The sequence below is a fragment of the Dermacentor variabilis genome, chromosome 5, assembly GCF_050947875.1.
Source record: "Dermacentor variabilis isolate Ectoservices chromosome 5, ASM5094787v1, whole genome shotgun sequence".
Classification (NCBI taxonomy): domain Eukaryota; kingdom Metazoa; phylum Arthropoda; class Arachnida; order Ixodida; family Ixodidae; genus Dermacentor; species Dermacentor variabilis.
In genome coordinates this window covers 66,780,795-66,803,979 of record NC_134572.1, presented here as the reverse complement: position 1 = coordinate 66,803,979, position 23,185 = coordinate 66,780,795, and the positions used below count along the sequence as shown (strand labels likewise).

The following is a 23,185-nucleotide window of genomic DNA, read 5'->3' as shown; positions in this document are numbered from 1 at the left end:
CGTGTGTACTGGAGCATTCAAAGTCACGCGACAAGGCTAATAGAGTTCCTTTAACTCACGGTTTCTACTGCCGGCTTCTGCGGCAGTAAAGTTTATGCAACAAAGCTCGTGTGCCGTGCTTTGAGCGGGCGTTTAGAGAATCTCAGGTGGTCGAAGTAGATACGCAACTCCCGCTCATCATAGCTAGTGATTTGCATGTGAGAGTGAATCCTCGTATGCCCATATGGGGGTAAAACCTCGCAAAGGCTCGTAATTTAATTTCAGAAAATCTTTTAATACAACAAGGCAGTTTTCATGCGTTTGTCAGTTTCACTGGCAGCGGGCGGCATTCCAGCCTCTCTACGCATGTACATCCGCGCGCGAGAAATTACATTAGGACTGACGCAAATCCCGCATGGCGCCTGGCATATCAGAAAAAAAATACTCTATGTTATTTTTGATATGAATTTATCGCTAACGTAAATCCCATTGTGGAACCCAAGATCTGTACCAGGGCATTCAACGCAGGCGCGTTGCAAGGCTTAGCTCGAAGTGCCGGACTTTGAAAAAGACGTTAGCATAGGCTGATAGTTGGGCTATGCTGGGCTAATATTGTAATATTAACAATATTGTTAATATTGTTAAGTATTAACAATATGCTTAATCTATAATGCCGTATGATGTCTATGATGTTGGATGAATGCATGGTATTCATGGTCGAAATGCATTAGTATCTTATGCTAGACTCATGCAGTTGTCTTACGACTTGTCCTCGGCTCTTTCCCTTTTTCTATTGGGTTCTCACGTAAGTTTACTCTTTGATTACAATGTTGCTAACTAGCTTACCTCCTTCCTTTATATTTAAACATGTATTCTCCTCCTTCTCGTTTGCACCAGCGGCGTTGTCTTCTCACAACCGAGAACTATAAGAAACAAACAAACAAACAAACAAAAACAAAATCAAAGAGTCAAGGAAACCAGGAAAAAAGCTAAAGAGGCAAAAAAGGAAAGACAAATTTCGGAGCTCTTAACTGGCCAAACGTACTGAGTTTCACGTCGCGACCCCGACAGCGGACCTTAACACAACGCCACACAACCGCTGAATCACCTGTGCGGAAGGCCACGGTCCCCTATTCTCTTTCATTTGCCAAAAGTTCGCTAGCCAGTCCCGAACATAGGACGGGTGCTCGCTTTGCCGTCTCTGAATCTTCGTTACCTCCCTATGTCCGGAGGTGCTCTTTGTCGACCGACCCGAAAGAAACGTCGTGTCGCCTTGGTGTGATGACTCGCACGTAGCGAGCGAGAAGCCCGGGACCCACGGCGGTGCACTGAGCGCGATCGTTTTTTTGGAGTCTCTCTTGCCGCGTACGCGCATAACTGTCGCACGACACGAAACCGCTGAACCAAGCATCTCCGCAGAAAATGCGTGCACCCCTCGGGCTCTGCCTAAGTCAGCACGTTCTTTCTATTTCTGGCAGGTACTTACACTGCCGCAGGTGCTCGCTTGCTTGTCGTCCTCTCGTAATGACTGCTTCGAAATGGCGGCTCCATTACGTGTTCGAGTTATGAATACGCACGATATATGGGCATCGAACATGCGGTTCAAGAACACAAGCAGACTTCAGCAACTACTCTGGCTTTGTACTCATTTATATACTGCGACAGCGGCAGCCTCTTGCAGCGGTCATCGCCACCTTGTTGTTTTTGCTATTGTGTGTTGTCGTCGCGCATACTTACAGTAGGGAATCGGCCACGAGTCGGGTGGTTAAAAAGAAAAGGATAATGAGGACGAGGAGAAATAACAATTAGGAAGTTGCCACTTACAAATCAAACTTATAGGGCTGGGGAGAAAAAAAGTAGAAATCGAGACAAAATAATGCGCAATGCTGATATTAAGGAAAAGAAATGATCTTTCAAGAATTGATCTATTAGGGCAATCGATTATGTTCAGTATTCTCAAGATTACCTGGTTTCTTTCGACGCGAGCAGCGTTGTCTTCTTCCGCTACAGCATTCCTTGCAGTGACCTCCGAAATCCGCGACGACAGCAACCCGGCTATGCGCGTTGCGCAAAACACCTGCACAAATAACTGAGCCCAAGCGTTGCGCGGTAGTTCAGAGGTTAGCCCGTCCGGAGCCCAACTGCGTACTGCCGCTGGCGCATGCGCTCTATCCCCCGGTGGCGTTGGGGATAAGGGCTTTCATTTAAAGCGAATATTTCCTTTCCTCTTCCCCGGGGTTTCGCGTTCGTCGTATTTTCCTCGCAGGATTGACCACTGGGTGTATGCTGCCTCCTGTATTACGGTTAATTACGATCTTCTTTTTTTGTTTCCTTGTCTTAAGCGTGCACCTTGTGCAGAATGCATACGCATTTGATCAACGATTATACATCTTTAGACGCAGCACACAAGCCAAACAGACTTAGAAGAGCACGCACTGACAAATTAAGCAGGACACAGTTTTTGAGATAACTGATTTTTGCAGCAACTTTGATATTCCTTATTTTGCCTGCTAATGGGATTTGTCGCAATAAACGGCTCAAAGGAAGTACGCCTCTGGTGGCCCGTTGCCATCAGAATATTTTCTAGAATATAACTCGGAGACCTACGAGTGAAACGTACACGACAATATTTTTTCGTAAAAATTGACGCAACATTCGTAAACATTGCAAAAAAGAATTCGGGAGAATTGGCAGGTATGCTTAAGACGTGCTGCTAAGCTAAAATAACAAAATGAAGAGAGCTGTTGAAAGCTGATGAATCGCATCGATAAAAGTTTCTCGACAGAGCATCTCTGAGTTGCTTGTGCTCGACAGATCCTTTAAGACGGAGCCTCGAATTTGCCGTTGCGGACAACGAGGGTAACAAATGTTGTTATAATTCACGCAACCAATTTGTACATTGTACTTGCAGCGTGTCACGGTAAATCCGCTTGAGCGCGGCATTACAATTTCATTCGCTCATTTCTCACACCAAGCCCGGGCGTTTCGTCATTTCGTGTACTCAATCTCCGCAACGCACCGCGAACGGACTAGTCAAATTCCTCCCGCGCTGTACACATGCTCCCTCGCGGCTTGCATAAATGCGCAAATTAATTTTCATTCTCTGCCCGTTTCTTTCCGCAAGAACACAGCGCGATCTTCGTATAGCATAAAAGAAAGAAGACGAAAAAACGGAGGCAAAAAGCGCGACAGCGTGTCGCGAATGGCAATTCGTAAAAGTGGCGCGCAAACTCGCGCTCTCGCGCGCGCATCACGAGGTGAGAGGATCCACCGCGCCACTCCGAGAGTCCTCATTTGGCGTAAACAGAAGGCGCCAAATGAAAAGAAAAAGAATAGAGTTAAAAGGTATGTCAATAAAACAATGCCCCCCTTTTTTGCAGAGGCACCCGCTCTTCCCTCTTTGCGCGTGGAATCCGCACATACGCGCGCTGGCTTGGTGGTCGCTGCTTGCCGCAGCTGCGTTCACCTGTGTATAGTAACGCCGTACTTGGAATAACGCCACCCGCCGTGGTTGCTCAGTGGCTATGGTGTTGGGCTGCTGAGCACGAGGTCGCGGGATCGAATCCCGGCCACGGCGGCCGCATTTCGATGGGGGCGAAATGCGAAAACACCCGTGTACTTAGATTTAGGTGCACGTTAAGGAACCCCAGGTGGTCTAAATTTCCGGAGTCCTCCACTACGGCGTGCCTCATATTTAGAAAGTGGTTTTGGCACGTAAAAGCCCAAATATTATTATTATTTGGAATAACGCCATATATATATATATATATATATATATATATATGTGTGTGTCATACGAAGCCGTCAAACACTGACACCAAGGACAACATAGGGGAAATTACTTGTGCTTAATAAATGAAATAATGAAACGATAAATTAATGGAAACTAAAGCGGACGAAAAAACAACTTGCCGCAGGTGGGAACCGAACCCACAACCTTCGCATTTCGCGCTCCCAAACACTCCCAGGGTTCTACTAGGACACATAAATACCCAAGAAAGGGCGTGGGGAAACAGCGCCGCGGTAGCTCAATTGGTAGAGCATCGCACGCGAAATGCGGAGGTTGTGGGTTCGGTTCCCACCTGCGGCAAATTGTTTTTTCATCCACTTTAGTTTCCATTAATTTATCGTTTCGTTATTTCATTTATCAAGCACAAATAATTTCCCGTAAGTTGTCCTTGGTGTCAGTGTTTGTCGGCTTCTCATGATATGACTAATAAAAATCGGGCCCCTCGGTTAACCCTTTTTCTTCTCGTTTATATACATATATATATATATATATAATCTATCGCACTCTCGACCTGCTCTCCTTTCCTCCCAGAAAACAACCCTCCTCCAGATTATCAAGTAGACTTTCTTTAGATCTGCTCCTATTGTCCGAGAAAATCGACATTAAAATATTATTATCGCTGCTCAACGGGAAAGCGGCAGTCGCTTTTATTTGTCTTCTCTCATGTTTTATTTTGCAATGCAGACCGTCAAAGCATACATAAAGATATAACGTATACGCGTTGTATGAAAAAAAAAAAAAAGATGTGCCAGCGTTTCTTTTTCCGAAGTTTCTTTTTTTTTTTTAATCCCCAGACACTGAACGATTGAGTAGATCTCATTAGTTGTCGGAGCCACCGTCGAACCGACAATGATGACGCCAACCGCCCCAGGCACCCACGTCTTGGGGACTCAATGAGCCATTTATTTATCCTTGTAGACACAACGTGGAGGACAGATATTATATTCTTGTGGCTTACTCACGACGAACGGCACCCGAAAAATTAGTATTGATGTCACCACATCTCTACAAATGCAGTACGCAGGGTAAAAGAAGGAAATGCTAGTTTGTTGGGACGGAAAAGAACACAGGCAGGAACATCGTAGCTTCAAAACAATATGTGTGTGCGTGTGTGCGTGTGTGGGCGTGTATGTGCATGTTTATTAGTGAGTGCACTGTTTTTTCAATAAAGAGATGCAAGAAGCCCTAATCAGCTCTTCGGTAATTTATGAGTGGCGCGCCGCCAATGTGGTAGGTGGAGATCTTTTCAGTCGAGCAGCTTTGGCGTCTGGACCCCACGCCTCACTGAAAACTTGCCACAGAGCGTTATTACGTTATTACATTAGCCAGTGATGTTGGACGCATCATTCGAGCTGCTCCGAACGCCGGATAAAACACTACAAAAAGCCCTCGTTTCTGGGCCGAAAGGGTCGCTCCTCGTGAGGGGCCATCCTAGGACGGGGGCCTGCCAGATCATAACTGAGCAGAATCTCAATAAAGATGTTGCCACCACCCTAGCGTAGGCGGCCTGCCAATCAAAGTAAGCCCTCACGAACGATAAACTTTGTGGATGAAACTCTTAGTTGTAATCCAAAATCGTAGATACTGAAACAATGTGGCGTCATCGTCATCATCATAACGTTTTTGCACTTCATTTACAGCTAAAGCTTTGCCAGCCCGCTCAAGCACAAATGGTTTTGTGCTAGATTGCGGGCAGCCATTACTTCATTGTTGATCACACATGAACGGATATCTGTATTTGTTACACGAGTATATGCGAAGTAAAATGCGCAACTATCTTTCGCCATCTGAAGCCATCTGAAGCCATCTGAAGACCGCAGAAGACCAGCGAATCTAGAGCTAATAAAGTTTTTCACTCACTCACACTCGCGCTAAACTTGAGTCATATGCGATATAACGTGGTGGCGTGAATGCTGCTTTCTTTCTATTCTTATTCGGCGTATTTTACAGACTGAAATAACGTGCCCAACATTCCCCTTGAATCATATGCGATAGATCGTAGTGGCATGAGGGCTCCCTCTTGTTTTCGTTCTTGTTCTTTTTGTTTCTTGTTTCTTTTTCCTGATGCAACGTATGTTGCAGACTGTGTGAAAGTCCTTCGACCATGACTTTGTTAAAGGCATATCCGTGTCTCTGATTTTAAGCAAAATAAATTTCATGGCGTGCTTCGTAAATCGGGTGCTCTTAATTCAGCCGGATGGCAGGAAAGGTTTTTAGTATAATTAACGTAAGCAGCGCAGCTGCCATAAATTTCCAAAGTGCACTGACCTTTGCCGTGATTTTCTTTTGCAGCCTTCGCTTTGCACTTTCGTTCGCTCTCAGAGATGGCTTTTTGCTGTGGTTTTGATGCTTGCATACGACAGAAGCGCGACATTGGCTGGCTAAAATCGAGCGAGTTCGAGAAAAACCGAGTGAGCGAGTCACTGAGCGAGTTCGAGAAAAACACGAAGTTAGCACTGCAGGCACTAAACATGGCTCAAAGCTGGAAGGGCAAGAACGGTAAGGAAAGATGTCAGTGCCAAGGCAGGAGAGGAGGGGAGAGATTAAGTGTAACGACTCAGGGTGTCAGAGACAAACGAGGTGTCTAGGTTTGGATAACAACATAAAAATAAAGAACAGTGGGTCATACTTGTCGGTCTCGACAACGAAACTCTCGCCCTGAGAGTGTAAACACCCCTGTCTTCATCGCCGCCTCCCTTCCACCCTCATCTCTCGCGGAGGCTTCACTCCTCGTTCTCCGTGCCTCGACGCGCTACAGCCGTCGCACCGAGCGTCTAAGTATCCGGGGTCCTTGCAATCCATCACCGCCGACGCGAGGTGGGAGGGAGGGGGGAAGGGTGATTGCACAGGAAAGCACGAGGCGAAGGACGTGTCGACAACGCTGGCGTCGTCGCTTTATTTGTCATTCGGAGGCTTTGAGGTGACATCTTTCAGAGCTAACGCGAGCTTGGCCCTTGTCACAGTGTAACTGCGTACCGCCATTTTCCTCGGCGCACGCTTTTGTGTGCGCGCGATTGTTTGATTCCATATGCCATAGAATTCCCCACAAGTTTTAACCAAAGGAAATTCTGGCGTTGTGGTCGTTCAGGTACAAAGTGAACCATGGGTATGGTACATGGATTCGTCTGATATTCGTGCCTGTAGCTTCAGACATTCTTCTGGCGTTATTTATTACGCGTTATTTATTATGCTTTAGTAAAAAAAAACAGAAAAGCTGGACTCAATTTCTTGCAATCCCGTCGTCGCGCACTATTGGTTAGAATACTTGTATCTACAGGCAAACGCCTGTACCATGAAGTGCTTAGGACCTCCAAAATCCTTTGTTGTAAAAGTCACGTCGTTGTAAATGTTGCGCACCGTACCTCTGAACTATTCAACAAAAAGGAAATGAAAAAAAAGAAAGAAAGCTCTATTTAACATGAATTCAAGACAGGCTACTGAAACAAGTAACAAACTTTTTTGTATGCACAGTTTGTTGACAGAAAGTGCGACTTACCCACTGTGGTTGCTTGGGAGCTTAGGTGTTGCGATGCTAAGCCCGAGGTTGCTGGATCAAATCCCGGCCACGGTAGCCACATTTCGATGGGGCCGAAATGCAAAAATACGCGTGTACTTAGATTTAGGTGCACGTTAAAGAAACACCAGGTCATAAAAATTAATGCGGAGTTCCCCACTACGGCGTGCCTCATAATCAGATCGTGGTTTTGTCACGTAAAACCCCATAATTTTGTTTTTAAAGTGCGACTTCTGCCAACCATATCGCGTCAGATTCACGGCACGCTCCGCAGCGAAATACAGGTGCTACCCAAAGTTAAGCTGCAGATTGTCAAATGCCGATATCGTCTCCGTTGCCGTGGAAATCCTTGGTTCGTTTACAGGATCCTTATCGCTGTTGTCTTCGTTGATATTCACTTAGTTTCCAGCCTAGCTGACGTTGAAGACACCGTAGGTCGTCAGTTGCGATGACTTCATCCCGTCGTCCTCAAGTGCGACGTATTCGTCAGCAGTCACGCCCGCAGACGTGCTAGAACAAGCAGCGTACGAGTTGATCTATTCGTGGAGCAGCGCAGCAGGACAACTGAACACTCAAGTGGGCACCGCTACTTCCTGCCATTAGCGCTAGCGTAGAGCGCTACTGGGTGAAGTCTGCGAAAAACAGCGGGTGGCACTGCTACGTTGCGTTCGTTACCAAGCAACAAATCATCGGTCGGAGACGCCTAAATTTCTTCACTGTGCAGGCAAATTTGTTGTATACAGAGGCGTTCATAACACATAGGAAAGATTGGAATCCTGACGGCACATAATCAGTCCTTCGTTATGCAAGTCATTTCGCTGCAGAGGCGCTCATTGTAGAGGCGTTCGACTGTACTCTTTCACAATAAAATAGAAAAGAGAAATGGACAGTTTCATCCAGTCTTTCACCAAACGAAACACGCTCTCACCACTCCAAAAGGCTACGGGGCTTTAACTGATGGACTGATGTGCTTAAAAAATTCACGCAGAAATTCCTCTGGTAGTTGTCCAAGTACGCGTAAGCATTGTGCAACTTGCTCATCTCCGCTTAGCGCGGTATCATTGTCAATGTTATATAATTTGATCCGACCAGTATAAATCCTTACCAACCCTCATCGGTCGTTCGCTTATCTTGTTCGATAGCGAACATGATAAGTTAGGTTTATTTAAGATAGATTGCAATATGGCACTCGAACACACGACCATTGGTGTTAATTAAGGCGAAGTTAATTATACACTTAATTATGGTATAGTTCATTAAGGCAGTCGATCCCTCGACCTTCGGTGGCAGTCGAACCCACGACCTTCGATGTTGATTAAGGTGAATTAAGGTGAATTTAGCGAAGCTGTTCCAAACCTCCGCTACATTTGCTGAGCGGGTATGAGTGCTTTAGTGTAGGTTCGGATGCTTGTTTTGAACTTGTGCTTTATTGAAACGTATAGGTATGCTATTCTGTGTGTTGTATGGGTAATCTCAATGAATGTATGCACTGCTCGCATCACTTTGCTGAGCGCTTGTAGCCTCTGCCTTACGTGGGTACGAGCCATTGAATATTTTGCTTCCTTATATGGGTATGAGCCACTCACTGTCTTACGTGACAGACAGACAATGAACTTTTATTTCTTACGTGACGGATAAATTTCTCGTTGGGCAGGGTTGAGGGTTGAAAGTTGAGGGTTGAGTAATTACTTGCGCCAATCATAATTAATCCAGAAGTGTTACAATTTCGCAACACATTACACATAACATACCCCGCAAATTCATGGCACATTGAGTCATTTCTAGATATCTATTATAGCTCGTTAAGATGCGCAGGTGTCCACCTATGCTACCGCTACTGGTGTACTGACGAACTGCTCTGCTTCCTACAGAATTACGCAGTGAAACAACAACCACTACCTGAACAGCCCTACGACAAATGCATTTAAGCCATCAAGAGCCTTCTTCCGTTCGTAAAACGAACAGCTTTATAGAAGCTTTCGGCCCTTCGCTTGCATTGAGATTCATCGTGGATCGTTTCTGCATAATTTTTTTTCTCTCCATTGCGTTGCCTCATTTTAATTACCATCGACGACTTAGCCCTCACCAAGTACTCTCGTGGTATAAACGGTCGATACTGTGGCGTGAGCTTTATGTCAGACAACATTGGGGTGCACAGTATGCCGGCTTCCCTCTTTCTAGTCGGTCTGCATCGCCCGTCTCTTATTGTAATAAACACAAGCGCAGCGGTTTGAGTGAGTCGTTAATGCGTGATTCTGTAAGCATGGTGTGTCAGAAACAAAAACAAATGTAGACACCGGCACGACGTACCTTTGCATCTTCTTTCGCCAGTTCTCTCTCTCTTTATTTTTTTACATCGATATCTACTTTGAACCTGGAAGCAAACTGAGCAGTCACTCACCTGCAATTTTTGTTTCGCTTTCCTCTTGTTCCCTCTTCGCAGGGCTGAGCGAGGCTCTGCGACTAGTGCGGCTCGATATGCCCGGTGTCGTGATTCGGGGTGAACCGCTGTGGCTGAACTGCTCCTTCGACCTCGAGTCGGACGAGCTCTACTCCGTGAAGTGGTACAAGAACAACAGGGAATTCTTTCGGTACCTGCCCAATGAAAGCCCGCCTGGACAAGCGTACAAACTGTCGGGCGTCTATGTGGACGTGAGTTGGAGTCGCTCTGTGAACGGGAAGATTTGCACGAACACAAAGGTAGCGCGAGGCTATGCGAGTACCCGTGCGGCCTGCTCAGAAGCAAATCATCGCAGCAGAAAAGAAAGATAATTATAAAAATACACCTAAGTAGAACATTGGCGCCGCCGTTTAACAGCGGTAGCTCTTTCCCGCTCGGCTTTTACAACAAGATCAGTCTCGCCAACCGGTTCTCCAGTCAGCTATAGCTGGCTCATACTTTCCCGAAATTCAGTGGACAGTTTTTTTTTTTACAACATAAAAAGAAAGAAGATATGTCGAAGATGATTGCTGATTGATTACAATGAACCGCCCCCTTTCATTTCATGTTGTCGAACTAAGTGCGTGCTAAATTTCGGGCAAGAAAAAAAAAATCTAACAGGAACTGTTGATCGTTTACAACTACGATCACGACTTCTCTCGTTCTACAGTTCCAGACTCGCTGAATCCAACCTGTCTCTCTTAGCGTCGCTTCACCAGTCGTTAAAAACATTACGCTGCACTGCAAGTTGTTCCTACTGTTTCTTAAAGACCTTCTTAACGTTCACAAAGGAATCGTGATCTCAGAATTACCAGGAATTTAATGGTGCATTATTAGTTGCGCTGGACATCTTTAAGTTCAGCTTCTTTCCGTGGAAAATTGGGCTCCGGTATTCTTTAAGCGACAGTACTCATTGCCTGCCGCCCGATAAATTTGTATCCACACAGCGATACGTAAAAATCTTTGAATGTGTTTTACCGCTTCTTCTTCTAATTGTTCCTTTTTTGTTTTTGCTTGTTGTTATTTTTGTTCTTGTACAATCAAACTCACTTAACAAATAGTTCTGCATGAGCTGCACTATGTAAAAATAATAAATGGACAAATAAATAACGTAAAATTTGTTTCTATTTATGGGTGTTCGCTATGATCCGTCGCTTCTATTACCTCGTTACAATAGAAACTTTATGCGCAGGTGTGAGCCAGGTGGGAAAAGCTTCCCGTTTTTACCGGTGGCACAGAAATTCTCCTTTGATTGCTCGCTATACTTTTTTTTCTTCAAACTGGCTTTAAACAACGTGTACTTGTGATATACATGTTTAGTGCACCCTTCTACGTTTCTACAGCATACTAGCATCGTTTACAGAAAGGGCGCGTGCGTTCGCTTCAACCAGAATTGCGTTAGAGTTTTGTTACCTTGGAGTTTGATTACATAAATGCGTTCGATTCAGTTATTAATTATTAATATTAATTATTATTATAATATTAATATTAATATTAATTAATATTATAATTATAATTATTAATATTAATTATAATAGCGTGGGCTTAGTCAAGGCGCATACGAAAAATTCATGAGTACTTTAGAAAATATCTACAGAAGTTTTACAGTTGCCGTAGTTCACAAAACAAGATGATGAAATACTGATTAAGAAGGCTGTCAGGTATGCACCCCATGATTTCAACAATGGGACGACTTCATTTGAAAGGATTAAATGCGAAGACCGATTGGGGGATGTCTCAACAACCCGTCGCTTCCAGGAGACATTAACGCGTTCAGCATAGGCGGAAATTACTTTCAACAGGTGGTCTGGGACATGAACGGATGAAGTATTAGCAAGTGCAGGTTTGAAGTTTATTATGCAGAAGAAGGAGGCAATGTTAAATATCTTGCCTGGTAAGAGAATAAAGCTTCGTGTGAAGTTGTGCATGATTACATTTATTTTGGTCCCTAGATTCTACGGGGATCACGAGTAGAAGCTGCAGGATATGTGAAGTCGGGAACGGAATCTTGCCGCTAAAATCGGAAATAAAAATATTACAAAAAGAGAGCAGAGAGAGATAGAAAGAGGTGCGTTTATTTATGAAACGACAGTGAAGCTGACCTGAGGTTTACTCCTATCTTTTGATACTCTGCGCCGGGACAAAAGAAAGGGAAAATAAAATGGGTTACGAAGAGAGACAGCGTAAGCCAAGGGATTAATGTTAATAGTCTCTCAGATAGACCTTTCAAAGCCCCGGTGGAATAAAAGAGCGTCAAGAAGGTTACCTGTTCTTTTTTTAATTGTTTTGCGCGAAATACTTAATCAGGCAGTTCTCGTAGGCGTTTGTTTGTAGACAATCAGCGCATCGTACCAGTACTGACCTATGGGGTTGAAACAATGGAGACAGCAAGAAACATAAAACGAAGCTGAGAAGAGCGCCCGAGCGACGGATAATGCTTTGAGACAGGGCAAATCGCTTCTGTACTTGTTAGTGCAATGAGGACTGTGCATTCTCATTTCATGGATTGCAGCAAGGCCAGCCACAGCCGTGACTAGATCCGCAGTTCTCATCGAGCAAGGAGGGCCCTTCTCGCCTCATAAGTTTTTGTCCTTGAGGCAGCTGCAGACAGAAATCTAAATTGTGCGAAGGAAAGTAGGGCAACGGAAAGGAACAGTAACCTCTGAAGCTTTCCTCACCCTTGCACAAGGAATTCGCATACTTCTGGCTCAGAGCCAAGATCAGAGCCAAGATCAGAGCCGCTGATGCGTTGTTTTGCGGAAGTCGAGGCCGACCCATGGCGCGTCGTCTCCATGTACAGAGTGTCTATTGTGCCATTGTCACAGTGTCGCTCCTTTATTGATGCCCCGTGGTGTGTTTAAGAGTTTGAGGTGCGCCAGATACTCTTTGCGATGTACGGCTCTGTTTGCTGAAACGTGCAGTAGAAAAATACGGCTAGATAAAAGTAGCAGTCAGAGACGTTACTAGATGGCGCTACAGCGTGAAATTGTCCAAATTGTTAACAAATGTGAGCACATAATAAAAGATTGTTTCAGCTCAACAGTGTATTCATCAGTTTCTTCCCCTATCAAGAGGCGACACTTACGCGGACATATTGGTGCTCTTGCGCTCGTTCCAAATGATATTCTCTTTGGGAGGTAGAAGGCTGCATCAGATGAGCGCTCGATGTGCCGTTAGGGCGCGCGGTCTGACTCTTGTTCGTTGTCCCACCCTCTTCCTCTCTCTATCTTATCTTTCTATTCCCTCTTTCCCGTCCCCCAGAGTAGGATAGCCAACCAGACGGGTTTCTGGTTAACATCCTTGCCTTCTCTCTTTATTTCCTCCACGTGCTCCTCCTCCTCGCCATATCGAGGGGCACAACCTACCTGCGTGGGGCTCTTGTAGCCGAACCTCAACTATCACGTCTTAAAACGCCTACGTCTGCTTTCGCTCAGACATGCGTTAGCGCGCGCACGCACCAAGAGGGACGTCGTCATCATCATCATCAGCCTGGTTACGCCCACTGCAGGGCAAAGGCCTCTCCCATACTTCTCCAACAACCCTGGTCATGTACTAATTGTGGCCATGCCATGCCTGCAAACTTCTTAATCTCATCCGCCCACCTAACTTTCTGCCGCCCCCTGCTACGCTTCCCTTCCCTTGGGATCCAGTCCGTAACCCTTAATGACCATCGGTTATCTTCCCTCCTCATTACATGTCCGGCCCATGCCCATTTCTTTTTCTTGATTTCAACTAGATTTCAAGAGGGACGCGCCGTGCGCGTAATGCTGCCTGCAGTGTATCTTTCTCCGCGTCAACAGTGATCAACCATGTCGTGACGGAATGACCAGGCCTTATGAAGATTGCCTATCTTTATGCAATTTGGTGCTTACGCATTCTTTACAGGCGTTTCTTCTTTTCGTTTGCATGGATTCTAGACGTATATGCGTAGAAGTCAGTCTGAAACCTGATGAAATGTCGATATTTCTTTTTTTTTTACCATTTTCGAACATTTTGATATTTTAACAGTCATCACCTTATCCGGAGTCCATATCTGTCCTTCCCTACTGTTTTCCGAATTATTTCGAAGTGAAACCGAGGTTTTTCTCTACAACTACTACCTCAGTGCGAGAACACGAGAATATTTGGATTGAAAGACGCCTTACAACTGTATCTCATTCTCGACGAAGGAACAAATCGAATGGGGCTATAGGTGCGCTCCTTTTTCTCAAATTCACATTAAGCCGTAAAACTCTCTTGCAGCATTCAAAATCAGTTTACCGTTCTCACTGGTGCTTTTGAGCTACTTATTTTCTTCTATGTGTAACCTAACGCTATAACTAGAGCGCGCGTAAGTGGCAGCTACTTATTATTTTAATAAACAAGAGCGTTCTCAAAACGTAAAATGGTTAGATATATAAGGAATTTGGAAGTTGAAAGAGGGGACAGGATAAGCGCTGGATTTAGATTTGATAATCATTCAAAAATGTTGTTCAAGAAAGAAAACGAACTTTGCTGATACCAAATGAAATTTATATTCCTAATCGAGATTCCGCACGCTGCGTAGCTTTATTGTTAAGACAAGCGAAAGTCCCCGCTTCATAAGTCGTTCTTTATTTCCTTACATACCTTCTCATCACGAATTGTGTCTCACAAATCCAATTGGTGATAAGAACCATATGGTATGACCCGCACGTCCCAGTATTATCTCTGAATCGAAGCTGTAGTACACCAATGGTGCCATTCATACGGTTCTAAATTCGATACAACGATGGCGTACAAAGTTTTTGCCATTATTACGAGACACCACGGCGTAAGCCGATAGAATTTGTCATGGAGCGTGTCATGTGCAGGTCGCTTTAAAAGGCTCGCTGTCTTGATCTCCGTGACACGTAAAATGGATGAACAAAGACGGAGGTCACGTGCGGAACCAAGGACATCGTACTGAATCATTGCGGCGGCATTACAACTGTGAATAGCTGCAGGAGATAGCGAAGTCGTTTCCGTTTGGGAGTGGCGGATCAGAGAGAGGAGCTATTTTATAATTAATTGACTAGGGCACACATGTATCCAGTTCAGAAAGTTTTGTCAATCGAAATGACCAAAGCATGGGTTTGTTTGGCAAAACACACCATCAGAAATGCTTGCATGCGTTTCCTTGATAAAGGCTCGAGATTGGCAGGAACCACAAATGATGAGAGCCCAGTATAGCCAGTCACAGTATTGATAGCCAATGTAATCACAAAGCCTATTGCGTGATACGAAGCTCATAAATAAAGTTTATTTTCGTCTCGTGGGCTATAACAAGGTACCTTATCCGAACGCTTGTCGAATGCAAAATATTTCAATATAATCGAACAGGCAATGGCTAAAGCGCTTTTGACAGCGAAGCTGTATATGGCTAGCCGATTCGTCCGTCCGTCCATCCGTCCAGAAACTCCTGCGGCGCAACTCCATGCGCACGCGCGAAAAAAAAGAGAAAAAGAGGCGCGCGATTGGCTGCCTCAGTAGTGATGTCGTTGCTCTCCATCGCAGTTGAGCGCGCGCGCGGCAGTTTCTCTCCGGCCCTGAAACGGGTAGGCTACGCGTGATACGCACTCCCGAGGAGTAGGCAGCTTTCGATCAGCAACGCCGCGAGCAGAACCGGGAATGAGCTCGTCTGCGCCGTGTCGATGCTGCAGCCCGGGCACAAGAACAGGCTCGTGCAGTCGAGCGCAAGCAGCAACTGCGTACCGAGGATCCGGCAGCCTACCAAGCCGTCGTTTAATGAGCCGCTGGGATTGACCCAGTGATAAACACCAGGGCCGCTCGTTTCAGGTTCGCTTGTTAACCACCTGTACAGATTGCTTGGACGGTGATTTTTTTTCAATTTTAATTGCATTTCGTGTTGAGTCCTAAGTGCTGGGCGACTACACAGAATAGTGTAAGGCCGACGGAACGTCAGACGTTAAGGAACGGTGTGCTACCTCGTGTAAATTAAGCTATTTTTCTGAAGTGTTTTCTCCGCCATTTCCCACCAGCTACAGATTGCGAATGCATCTGCGCATGCCGCTACATCGAAATGCATTTTCTCATCCGTACTGCATAAATTATAAGGGAGCCGAAGATACTGAAAAAAAAAAATTTCGAACGACGCTGTGTTTTGTATTGTTGAATATTTGTAATCAATCAATAAATCAATCAATCACGCAATCAATCAATCGCTGTTAGGGTTTAAGATGGTAAAATTCATTACTCAAATACAGAGACGAAGGACTCATATTTAACGCTATTGCTGGGACCCTGGATGTAACTAACACAAAACAATATAATACGAAAAGCAGTACAGCATAGAATGAAGCAGCATAAAAGACATCCTAGAAATTGAACAAGCTATGAACACAGATAATCAATAAGTTCATGGCTCAGCATTGTCGAAACGCTAATGCTACTACTTTCCTTTTGCGTTTGCTTTGCCGTAGGCTTTGTTTTATGACGGCGAAGACACCTTCTAAGGCAATAGAGCAGCGCGTTAGCAGGCTCCGGCGATAGTGTTTACGAGACTCCTTAACGTATAAGAGCGCCGAGCGTGGACCCTTTTGGCCCTTATAGGAGCGGCCCAACCTTATCCACAAAAGTTGTCAGGTAAGCGCAGGACGCAGCGCCCTAAAGCTAAAAAAGCTGGCTGTTTGACAAGGCTATGCGGCCCAAATGTGGTGAATATCATCGTCAATAAATCGAATGTTGCGACTAAAACATATTCTTTTATCATTCAACTACGCAGGAGTCTCTTGGTACGAAGCAACACCCAATGCATAGTCGCACACTGGAGCGTCACAAGCAATGCTAAAGCTAACTTAAGAGTATCAGCAATTAGCTAGAATATCACCAACACTGATACGTTCCTAAAATACAAACTACTCTTCCCGTCGCATCTAGTTCTTCCTTGCGTCACCAATTGCGCTAATCTTAATTTTGTATCCAGCCTTCTCTTCGACCTCCAAGGCTGAATAAAGGAAATGCTGGCAGAATTATCTGGCCCTATATTTTTGTTTCAGATAAGGATATCCACCCGTTGCTGCTAGAAAGCTTCAAGATTAATTTGAGAATCAGCCCAAATTTGTTGTAGGTTGGCTGGTGGGGAACCCGTCCTCTCTTTTATTTTATTCCTCTAGATTCCTTTTTTTAAAGGCAACATTTGTACTATTAAATATTAGGTAGTTGTTCAATCACCTAATACATGTGCCACATCGTGCGCACATGCTCATTTATATCTATCCAGCACCCCTTCGGCAGCAGTACAAGATAACTAGAGACACTGCTCGTCAGTGGCCGTGTTCTCAGCACACACGCATCTCTCTTTTCATGTCGCCTGCCTTGGCTTTCCGTTTCTTATCTGCCGTCCTCCGCCTTGGACATCACTGCTTCCGTTCGGCCTCGCATCGTCACGTACTACGATGGCTCACCGAGCCATTTCTCTCCTTTTGCAGCGTGCCACCTCATACGACGCCCTGAATTGTGAAAGCTGAAAAAAAAAGAAACATTGCCTGGATAAAAACGAAGTGCCGCATTGCACTTTTTGGAGCGACTTCCGTCCCAGCGCAGCCGCTCTTCCATTGCCTTGCCGCTGTCCTCGCTTTCTGTCGTCTCCTCTCACGTTTAGAGCTTCGTTTCGTTTTGATCTTCTTTCGCCAGTAAAGTTGGTTTCGAAGCGCGGTTCTTGAAGACGTGACGGAAGAGAATAGGAAGGAATTTCGTTTTCACAGCGTCCGAGCTGTCAAAAAGGAAGAAGCCCCGTGACGGCCAAATTTTCACAGCAGAATGGCCCATGAGAAAAAAAATATAATAACTCGAGAAACGCGAGGAGCCCAGCTAGAAGCAGATGTCGTCCTGGTTCAGGAGACGCGAAGATTAGACTGGGCCGTCAACCTCACTCAAATGCAGCGGGAAAGTACGGTAGCTCTGGAAATACGAGGAAAATGGTACCACGAGGGCGCGTTTCTGTTTGCGCTTACACAAGGTATGTATAAAGAACATAGATACAAATTCATAAATTAATTCGGGGCATTCTTTATCTGCTTATGTTCCTACCACAGGTTCGACCATAAAGCGAAGTAGGAAGAGAAGCAAAATGAGGAAGGAAGCGATGCGAAGGCAATCCCTGACGTAGCAATGTGTCGAGATGCGAGGAATCGTCAATAGTCTAATCGCTGTGTATTTGTGTAAAGGGGACGGAGGCATTGTCGCTTTTTACCTCTGCCACTTTGTAGACCATGACTCAGAAAACAAAATAAAAGGGGAAAAAATAATGCATATATGCGCATCAGAAGTGGCACACTACTGTTTCTTATCGACGTCCATTGGTGTATTCATACGTTATACTCGCATGAAGTTTCAGCGCATCGCGTCCCGTATTTTACAGTCGTTCAAAGAATGCATGAGTGTAAAACATGTGCTTTTTTTTTTTTTTTGCTCTGACAAGTGTAAAAGTGTCCGGCTTTCTGGCAGACGGACCTAATTGAGGTTAACAGCGCTAGTATCTTTCTACGCACACGTTTAGTATGATTGTATAGCTTCAGCTGCCACTTCTAGCTGAAGTGCTAGCAAAGCGAGTGACCCACAACGGCGGGCTCCCTCTAACAATGTGCCACATTATATACGCTGTGGTTGAGTTGTAGTGTCATTCAAGAATTTATCTCACGCCATGAGTGAGCACATTATTAAGTACACGGGTACGGGTGCCCACATCTACTGAAGTCCAGTAGGTGGTAATGTGCAGTGGCGAGCCGACGGACAGATAATTATTTCCAACAGACAGCATCGTTCTGAGGCCGCAATTGAGCACAAATGCGGGAAGAGTTTGGGGCATCACGATAACGACTGTTGCAAGAAATTTCAAATGCCTAAGATCGCGGTTTACTATCTTTTTTTTTTCACTGTACACTGAGATTGTAAGTTGACTTGAGGAACTGAAGAGGCTAGAACAGCTGAAGAAGATGGAGGGAGAAAGATGTGCCAGAATTTTCTCAAGGTGACTAGCCTTTGCCTTGATCAAATTTTCTGAAATGAACGTAAAAGGATAAAGAGAAGACTCCCAAAATAGGGTCCAAGGCAGTGAGAGCTCCGAAAACAGAAATGCTTCGTGGAAGTTATATCCTAAAGTAAATCGTGCTTCATTCTGTATACGTCGTACTTCAACGAAAAGGGTCGTTTCCTTAGCCGTTTACCACTACCTTGCTGCAGCGTTCGTCCGATGTTATTCTTTCAGACGAACTCAGGGGCCAGTCGTCGAACAAGCATCGAAGATAAACAAGGCACTGATGAGAGCACCGTGCTACTGTGAGCTAACAGCGCGATATCCCGGATTTCTCTTATTATTCTTTTCCGGCACAAGCTCCGAGGTTCTCTTAATGCTTGTTTTGTTGCTTTAATATTTGCAACCCTGAACGCAAGTTCTTTTTCCCCAATCCGGAACAGCATTGAGGCATCGTGTTTCGATTATGGCTCCGAGGCGATGACTGAAAAAGCAATTTTCTCTCTCCAGACCTGAAAACACCCCTACTCAGTTCTCGACATTTATTTTATTTCTTTTGTAAGACTATTATTTCCGTTCATTGCGACGAAAAAGGCCAGATTCCAGATTTAGAACACAATGTTACAAGGTTTTATTTTCATGTGTCGCAAATTTGTCAGTCTGCGCATTTGTCGCCAGATTTCAGGCTATTCTTTCTTCGGACTACTACCAGACACGGCGTGAATTTATCTAGTACGTCATATTATACTTCAAGTCATTTCGGGCAAGGCGATTGCGGAGTGGCATTTCTCTTCCTTGCGCATGCTATAGTTGTAAATAGTGTGTTGTTTCTATATTTGTATTCGTATATATAGTTGATCAGCAAGGCCAACAACTGCGGCATATTAATAAAGATTGCATCTCTCTCTACAATATTCACATGCCTAGACCTTATCTTCATAATCTCCTAATATTTAGATAGTGTCATGCAATGTATGATCTGTTGTGTCGGCTACTGTACAAGTGACAGGTTCTCGTAACCCTAGGACAGGGTAAAATGTCGCGTTACATATCTTCTCTTGTTCAGCGCAATTTTCTTTCCAATGTTCTTTAACTGCATTGCTCCGGACTGTGTATAGGGTCAGAGGCCTCGTCAGGCACCAACTGCCTCTAGCTTCTCCCCCTGCATCAGGCTTTATATTGTCCGTTATGAAAAATAAAATAAATAAATAAATAAATAAATAAATAAATAAATAAATAAATAAATAAATAAATAAATACAATTGCTGCTATACCTGAAGCAGTTGTCACAATGTGCTCTCTGCATTTCTTTTTTTTTTTTTTCATATGTTCCTGGCCAACGCTGAAGTTAGCACTGGAGTGTAGAAACCTTCGGCTGAATGGCAAATATCGACTGCAGCGGTAGAGAAGTAGTGGTAAATGCAGAAGCAATAACACCTTGACATAACTTACGTATACTTCGTTTGGAAAATGTGTGGTTGACGCTTCGACTGCGTGCGCTGCCCCAACAGCACTGGTGGACGCCTGTAGTTGTAAGATATTGAAGACTACATAACAGACACAGGGGCCAAATGGCACAGCCATTTAAAACTACGGCACTAGGAAAACCACGCCACAGAAATGTTTTAAGAAAGTGCTACAATCAATTTTGCATTGCTGCCGGCGTGCCAAGAGGTTTCGAACCATTTTTGCATTTCCTTCAATTCAATAACCAACTCACTGCACTCTTTTATTGCGGACTGTACCAAGCCGAGCCGTGTCAGTGCGAAAGAGCCTCGGCACGTTATAAACGTCCCCGCTCCTTACTTTACCTTCACAGCCCGCGACGACTGGCGAGGGCCAGCAACGCAGCATCTCGCTCCGCGCTCCCTATAGCAGATGGTCCGTCGGCACCCGCATCCCGGCGCCGCGTGCTTTGCGTTCCCGGTGTTCAGACCCTTTGGCGTTTCCTCCCTTTGTTCCCCGTGGCCGCGGCACTCCGAGTCGGAGCTCTGGCTCGCGCATTCGGGCGCCCACGCTTCCTCCCTGTGCAGGAGGATCAAAGGAAGCGAATGGGCCGGACTCGTCCGCATTGTTCGCCGCGCAGGAAGCGAAGAAGCGTAAATCTCGAGCCCGCTCATTGCTCGTCTCCTTTGTTGTACACACGGATGTGGTCGTATACTGTGTGGCGGCGTGAAAGTGCCCGAGCGAGGCACCTTTATTATCGCTATTACATAGCTGGCCCCGGAATGCACGTGTTTTGAAATACATGTTAATTGTTCATCTTTTTTTTTTTTTTTTTTGAAGCCCGTAGTGTTCGTTTATACTCTCAACGTTCAAATCATGGACGTTCCTCTTTTGCAGCGTTTGCTCCTGAATGCGTTAGGTTTTTTCTTTATTTCTGTATTAGTTTCCAAGGGCCCCAGCTCTACGGTGTTGCTTTGTGTTAGCTCTCTTAGGCAGAACAAAATCACAGGAGCCTGTCGAAGATACATCTAAAGTGCGCCCGTGGCGTCTCTAGATGTACCCTTGTACTTTCTTTTCAATGGTGCTTCGTATTTTTGCATAAATGTTGGTGATGGAAAACAACTGGGGGCTGACACATTTGAAACAGTAGTTCTTTCTTTCTTTCTTTCTTTCTTTCTTTCTTTCTTTCTTTCTTTCTTTCTTTCTTTCTTTCTTTCTTTCTTTCTTTCTTTCTTTCTATTTATTTATTTTTATTATTTATTTATTTCTTTACTTCTTTCTCATTCTTTCTTTGAAAGTACATTGTCTAAAGGAAAAACACAAGCCAAGTAAAGGAAGCCATTTTGTAGACGACGATTCTGGAATACGAAAGACATGAAACAGTGGCAATGGCTGCGCATGCAACACCGCTGCGCATACAAGCGAAGGTAGCATGTCAGGACCTGCAAATGTGCATAGCAGAAGGAGAGATCTGCATGCGCATAGTCTCATGGGCGAAAGCAGCACATGACATGTGGGAGGACAAATACAAAGAAGAAAAATCAGGAATTCCAGCTTTTAGATCTTAGTCTGGAGAGCGAAGGATGCAAACGCGATACCGCAGTCACGTTCGCGGCGGCACAAGATATTCAGCCAGTTTTCATAGATCATAGAAGGCTTTCGTTGAGTGTAAGTATTTCAGCATGCGCGTGAAAAGTACTGTTATCTGCCGACGTAACACGTTATGAGTTTATTAGCTGCTGTGTAAATGTGAAGCAGGATGTGGTTAAAGAAACATACGAGACGTTGTATTGAAGTTGGGGAGAAGGGGTATGGCCGAGTTCTTTTCTAGCTTAGTCTTTCCACGGCAGCCCTTTTATAACGTAATGGAAAACAAGTGCAGTAGTGTCTGAAGTGCTCCGTTCTTGAATCTGCGGCAGATTCTTCCCGCCATCTATTTTGGACGTACTCTGGGAGAAAGACAGTAGACAAAAGTGCGCTTAGGGGTGTGAAGTCGAGAAGTGACCAAGCTGAAAACTATTAACGATGGCTCTCGAAAATAGATTTTATTAGTCGCTTTTGCAGTATCTGCATCAGGCAGGCCTCCATGCTTAATGTAATTTCATTCCGACGTTATGCCACGTAGCAATCCAGGCGTTTAAAACAAGAGACAAGTGTGGGAAGCTCTGCTCTAGAACTAAACGCCCTATGCTCCCAACATCTGGCAGATAATTTTGCCCCACATTCGTCCAATTTTGTTAAGAGAAAACTTTAGCGCAGACCCAACTCGAATTTGCGTGTTGATATATCTGTGATACGGAATAAAATGTTCAGTAGGCAAGGCCTTAGGCAATTTAGTCACATTTGTAGTGTTTGAACCAAACCTAAATTATAGCAACAAGTGGTCGCTGGAAGATCGTTAAAAAAACAATTTTTCAAATATGTCACAGACGCGCAAACCATTGCCGACCATTCGCTCGTCTCTCTCTCTCTCTCTCTGTCTATTCTAGCTCTCTCTTTTTTTTTGCTCCTCGTTTCTTACATGTGAAAATCCTTGTTCAAACCTTTAGTGATCTCAATTCTCTTTCATTTGACAAATATAGTAGGGGTGTGCGAGTATTTGAAACTTCCAAATAATAAATATAATAGTGTCCTATTCGATTCGGTCTTGGAATCTAATAATCACTATTCGAAAAAGCGAAGAGTTTTCGAATACTTTTCGAACAATTCGAAATGTCCACTGCGCCCAAATAAACACAAAATTCGAGCAATAGTACGGTAAGTTATCATCCCCGCGGGCATAACATAGACATAAAACATGAGCGCCTTGAGCGGTGGAACAGGTTACATCGCTTAGGTAGCCTTACTTTACAGGCTGTAAAGCGATTATTTGTTCTCTTTGAAAAATCCTGTGCATGCGAAGAAACTACTTGATTGCTCCTAATGCTTCACTTGTGCTTTTAATAAGCAACGCATCATATTGTACCACGTAATGAAGGAAAATTGCTAATTTGAAGAAGACTGGTATGTGAACATCGTTTTATA

General features: G+C 44.6%; 1 protein-coding gene across 1 annotated transcript in view; it reads left to right on the top strand.

The window, feature by feature from the left end:
* The window catches only part of LOC142582720 (uncharacterized), a 46,398-nt gene that overhangs the window by 13,899 nt on the left and 9,314 nt on the right, over positions 1 to 23,185 (top strand). Inside the window, exon 2 of the mRNA XM_075692686.1 lies at positions 9,727 to 9,935. Coding sequence (XP_075548801.1) covers positions 9,727 to 9,935 — 209 coding nt within the window. The remainder of the gene's footprint in view (positions 1 to 9,726; positions 9,936 to 23,185) is intronic.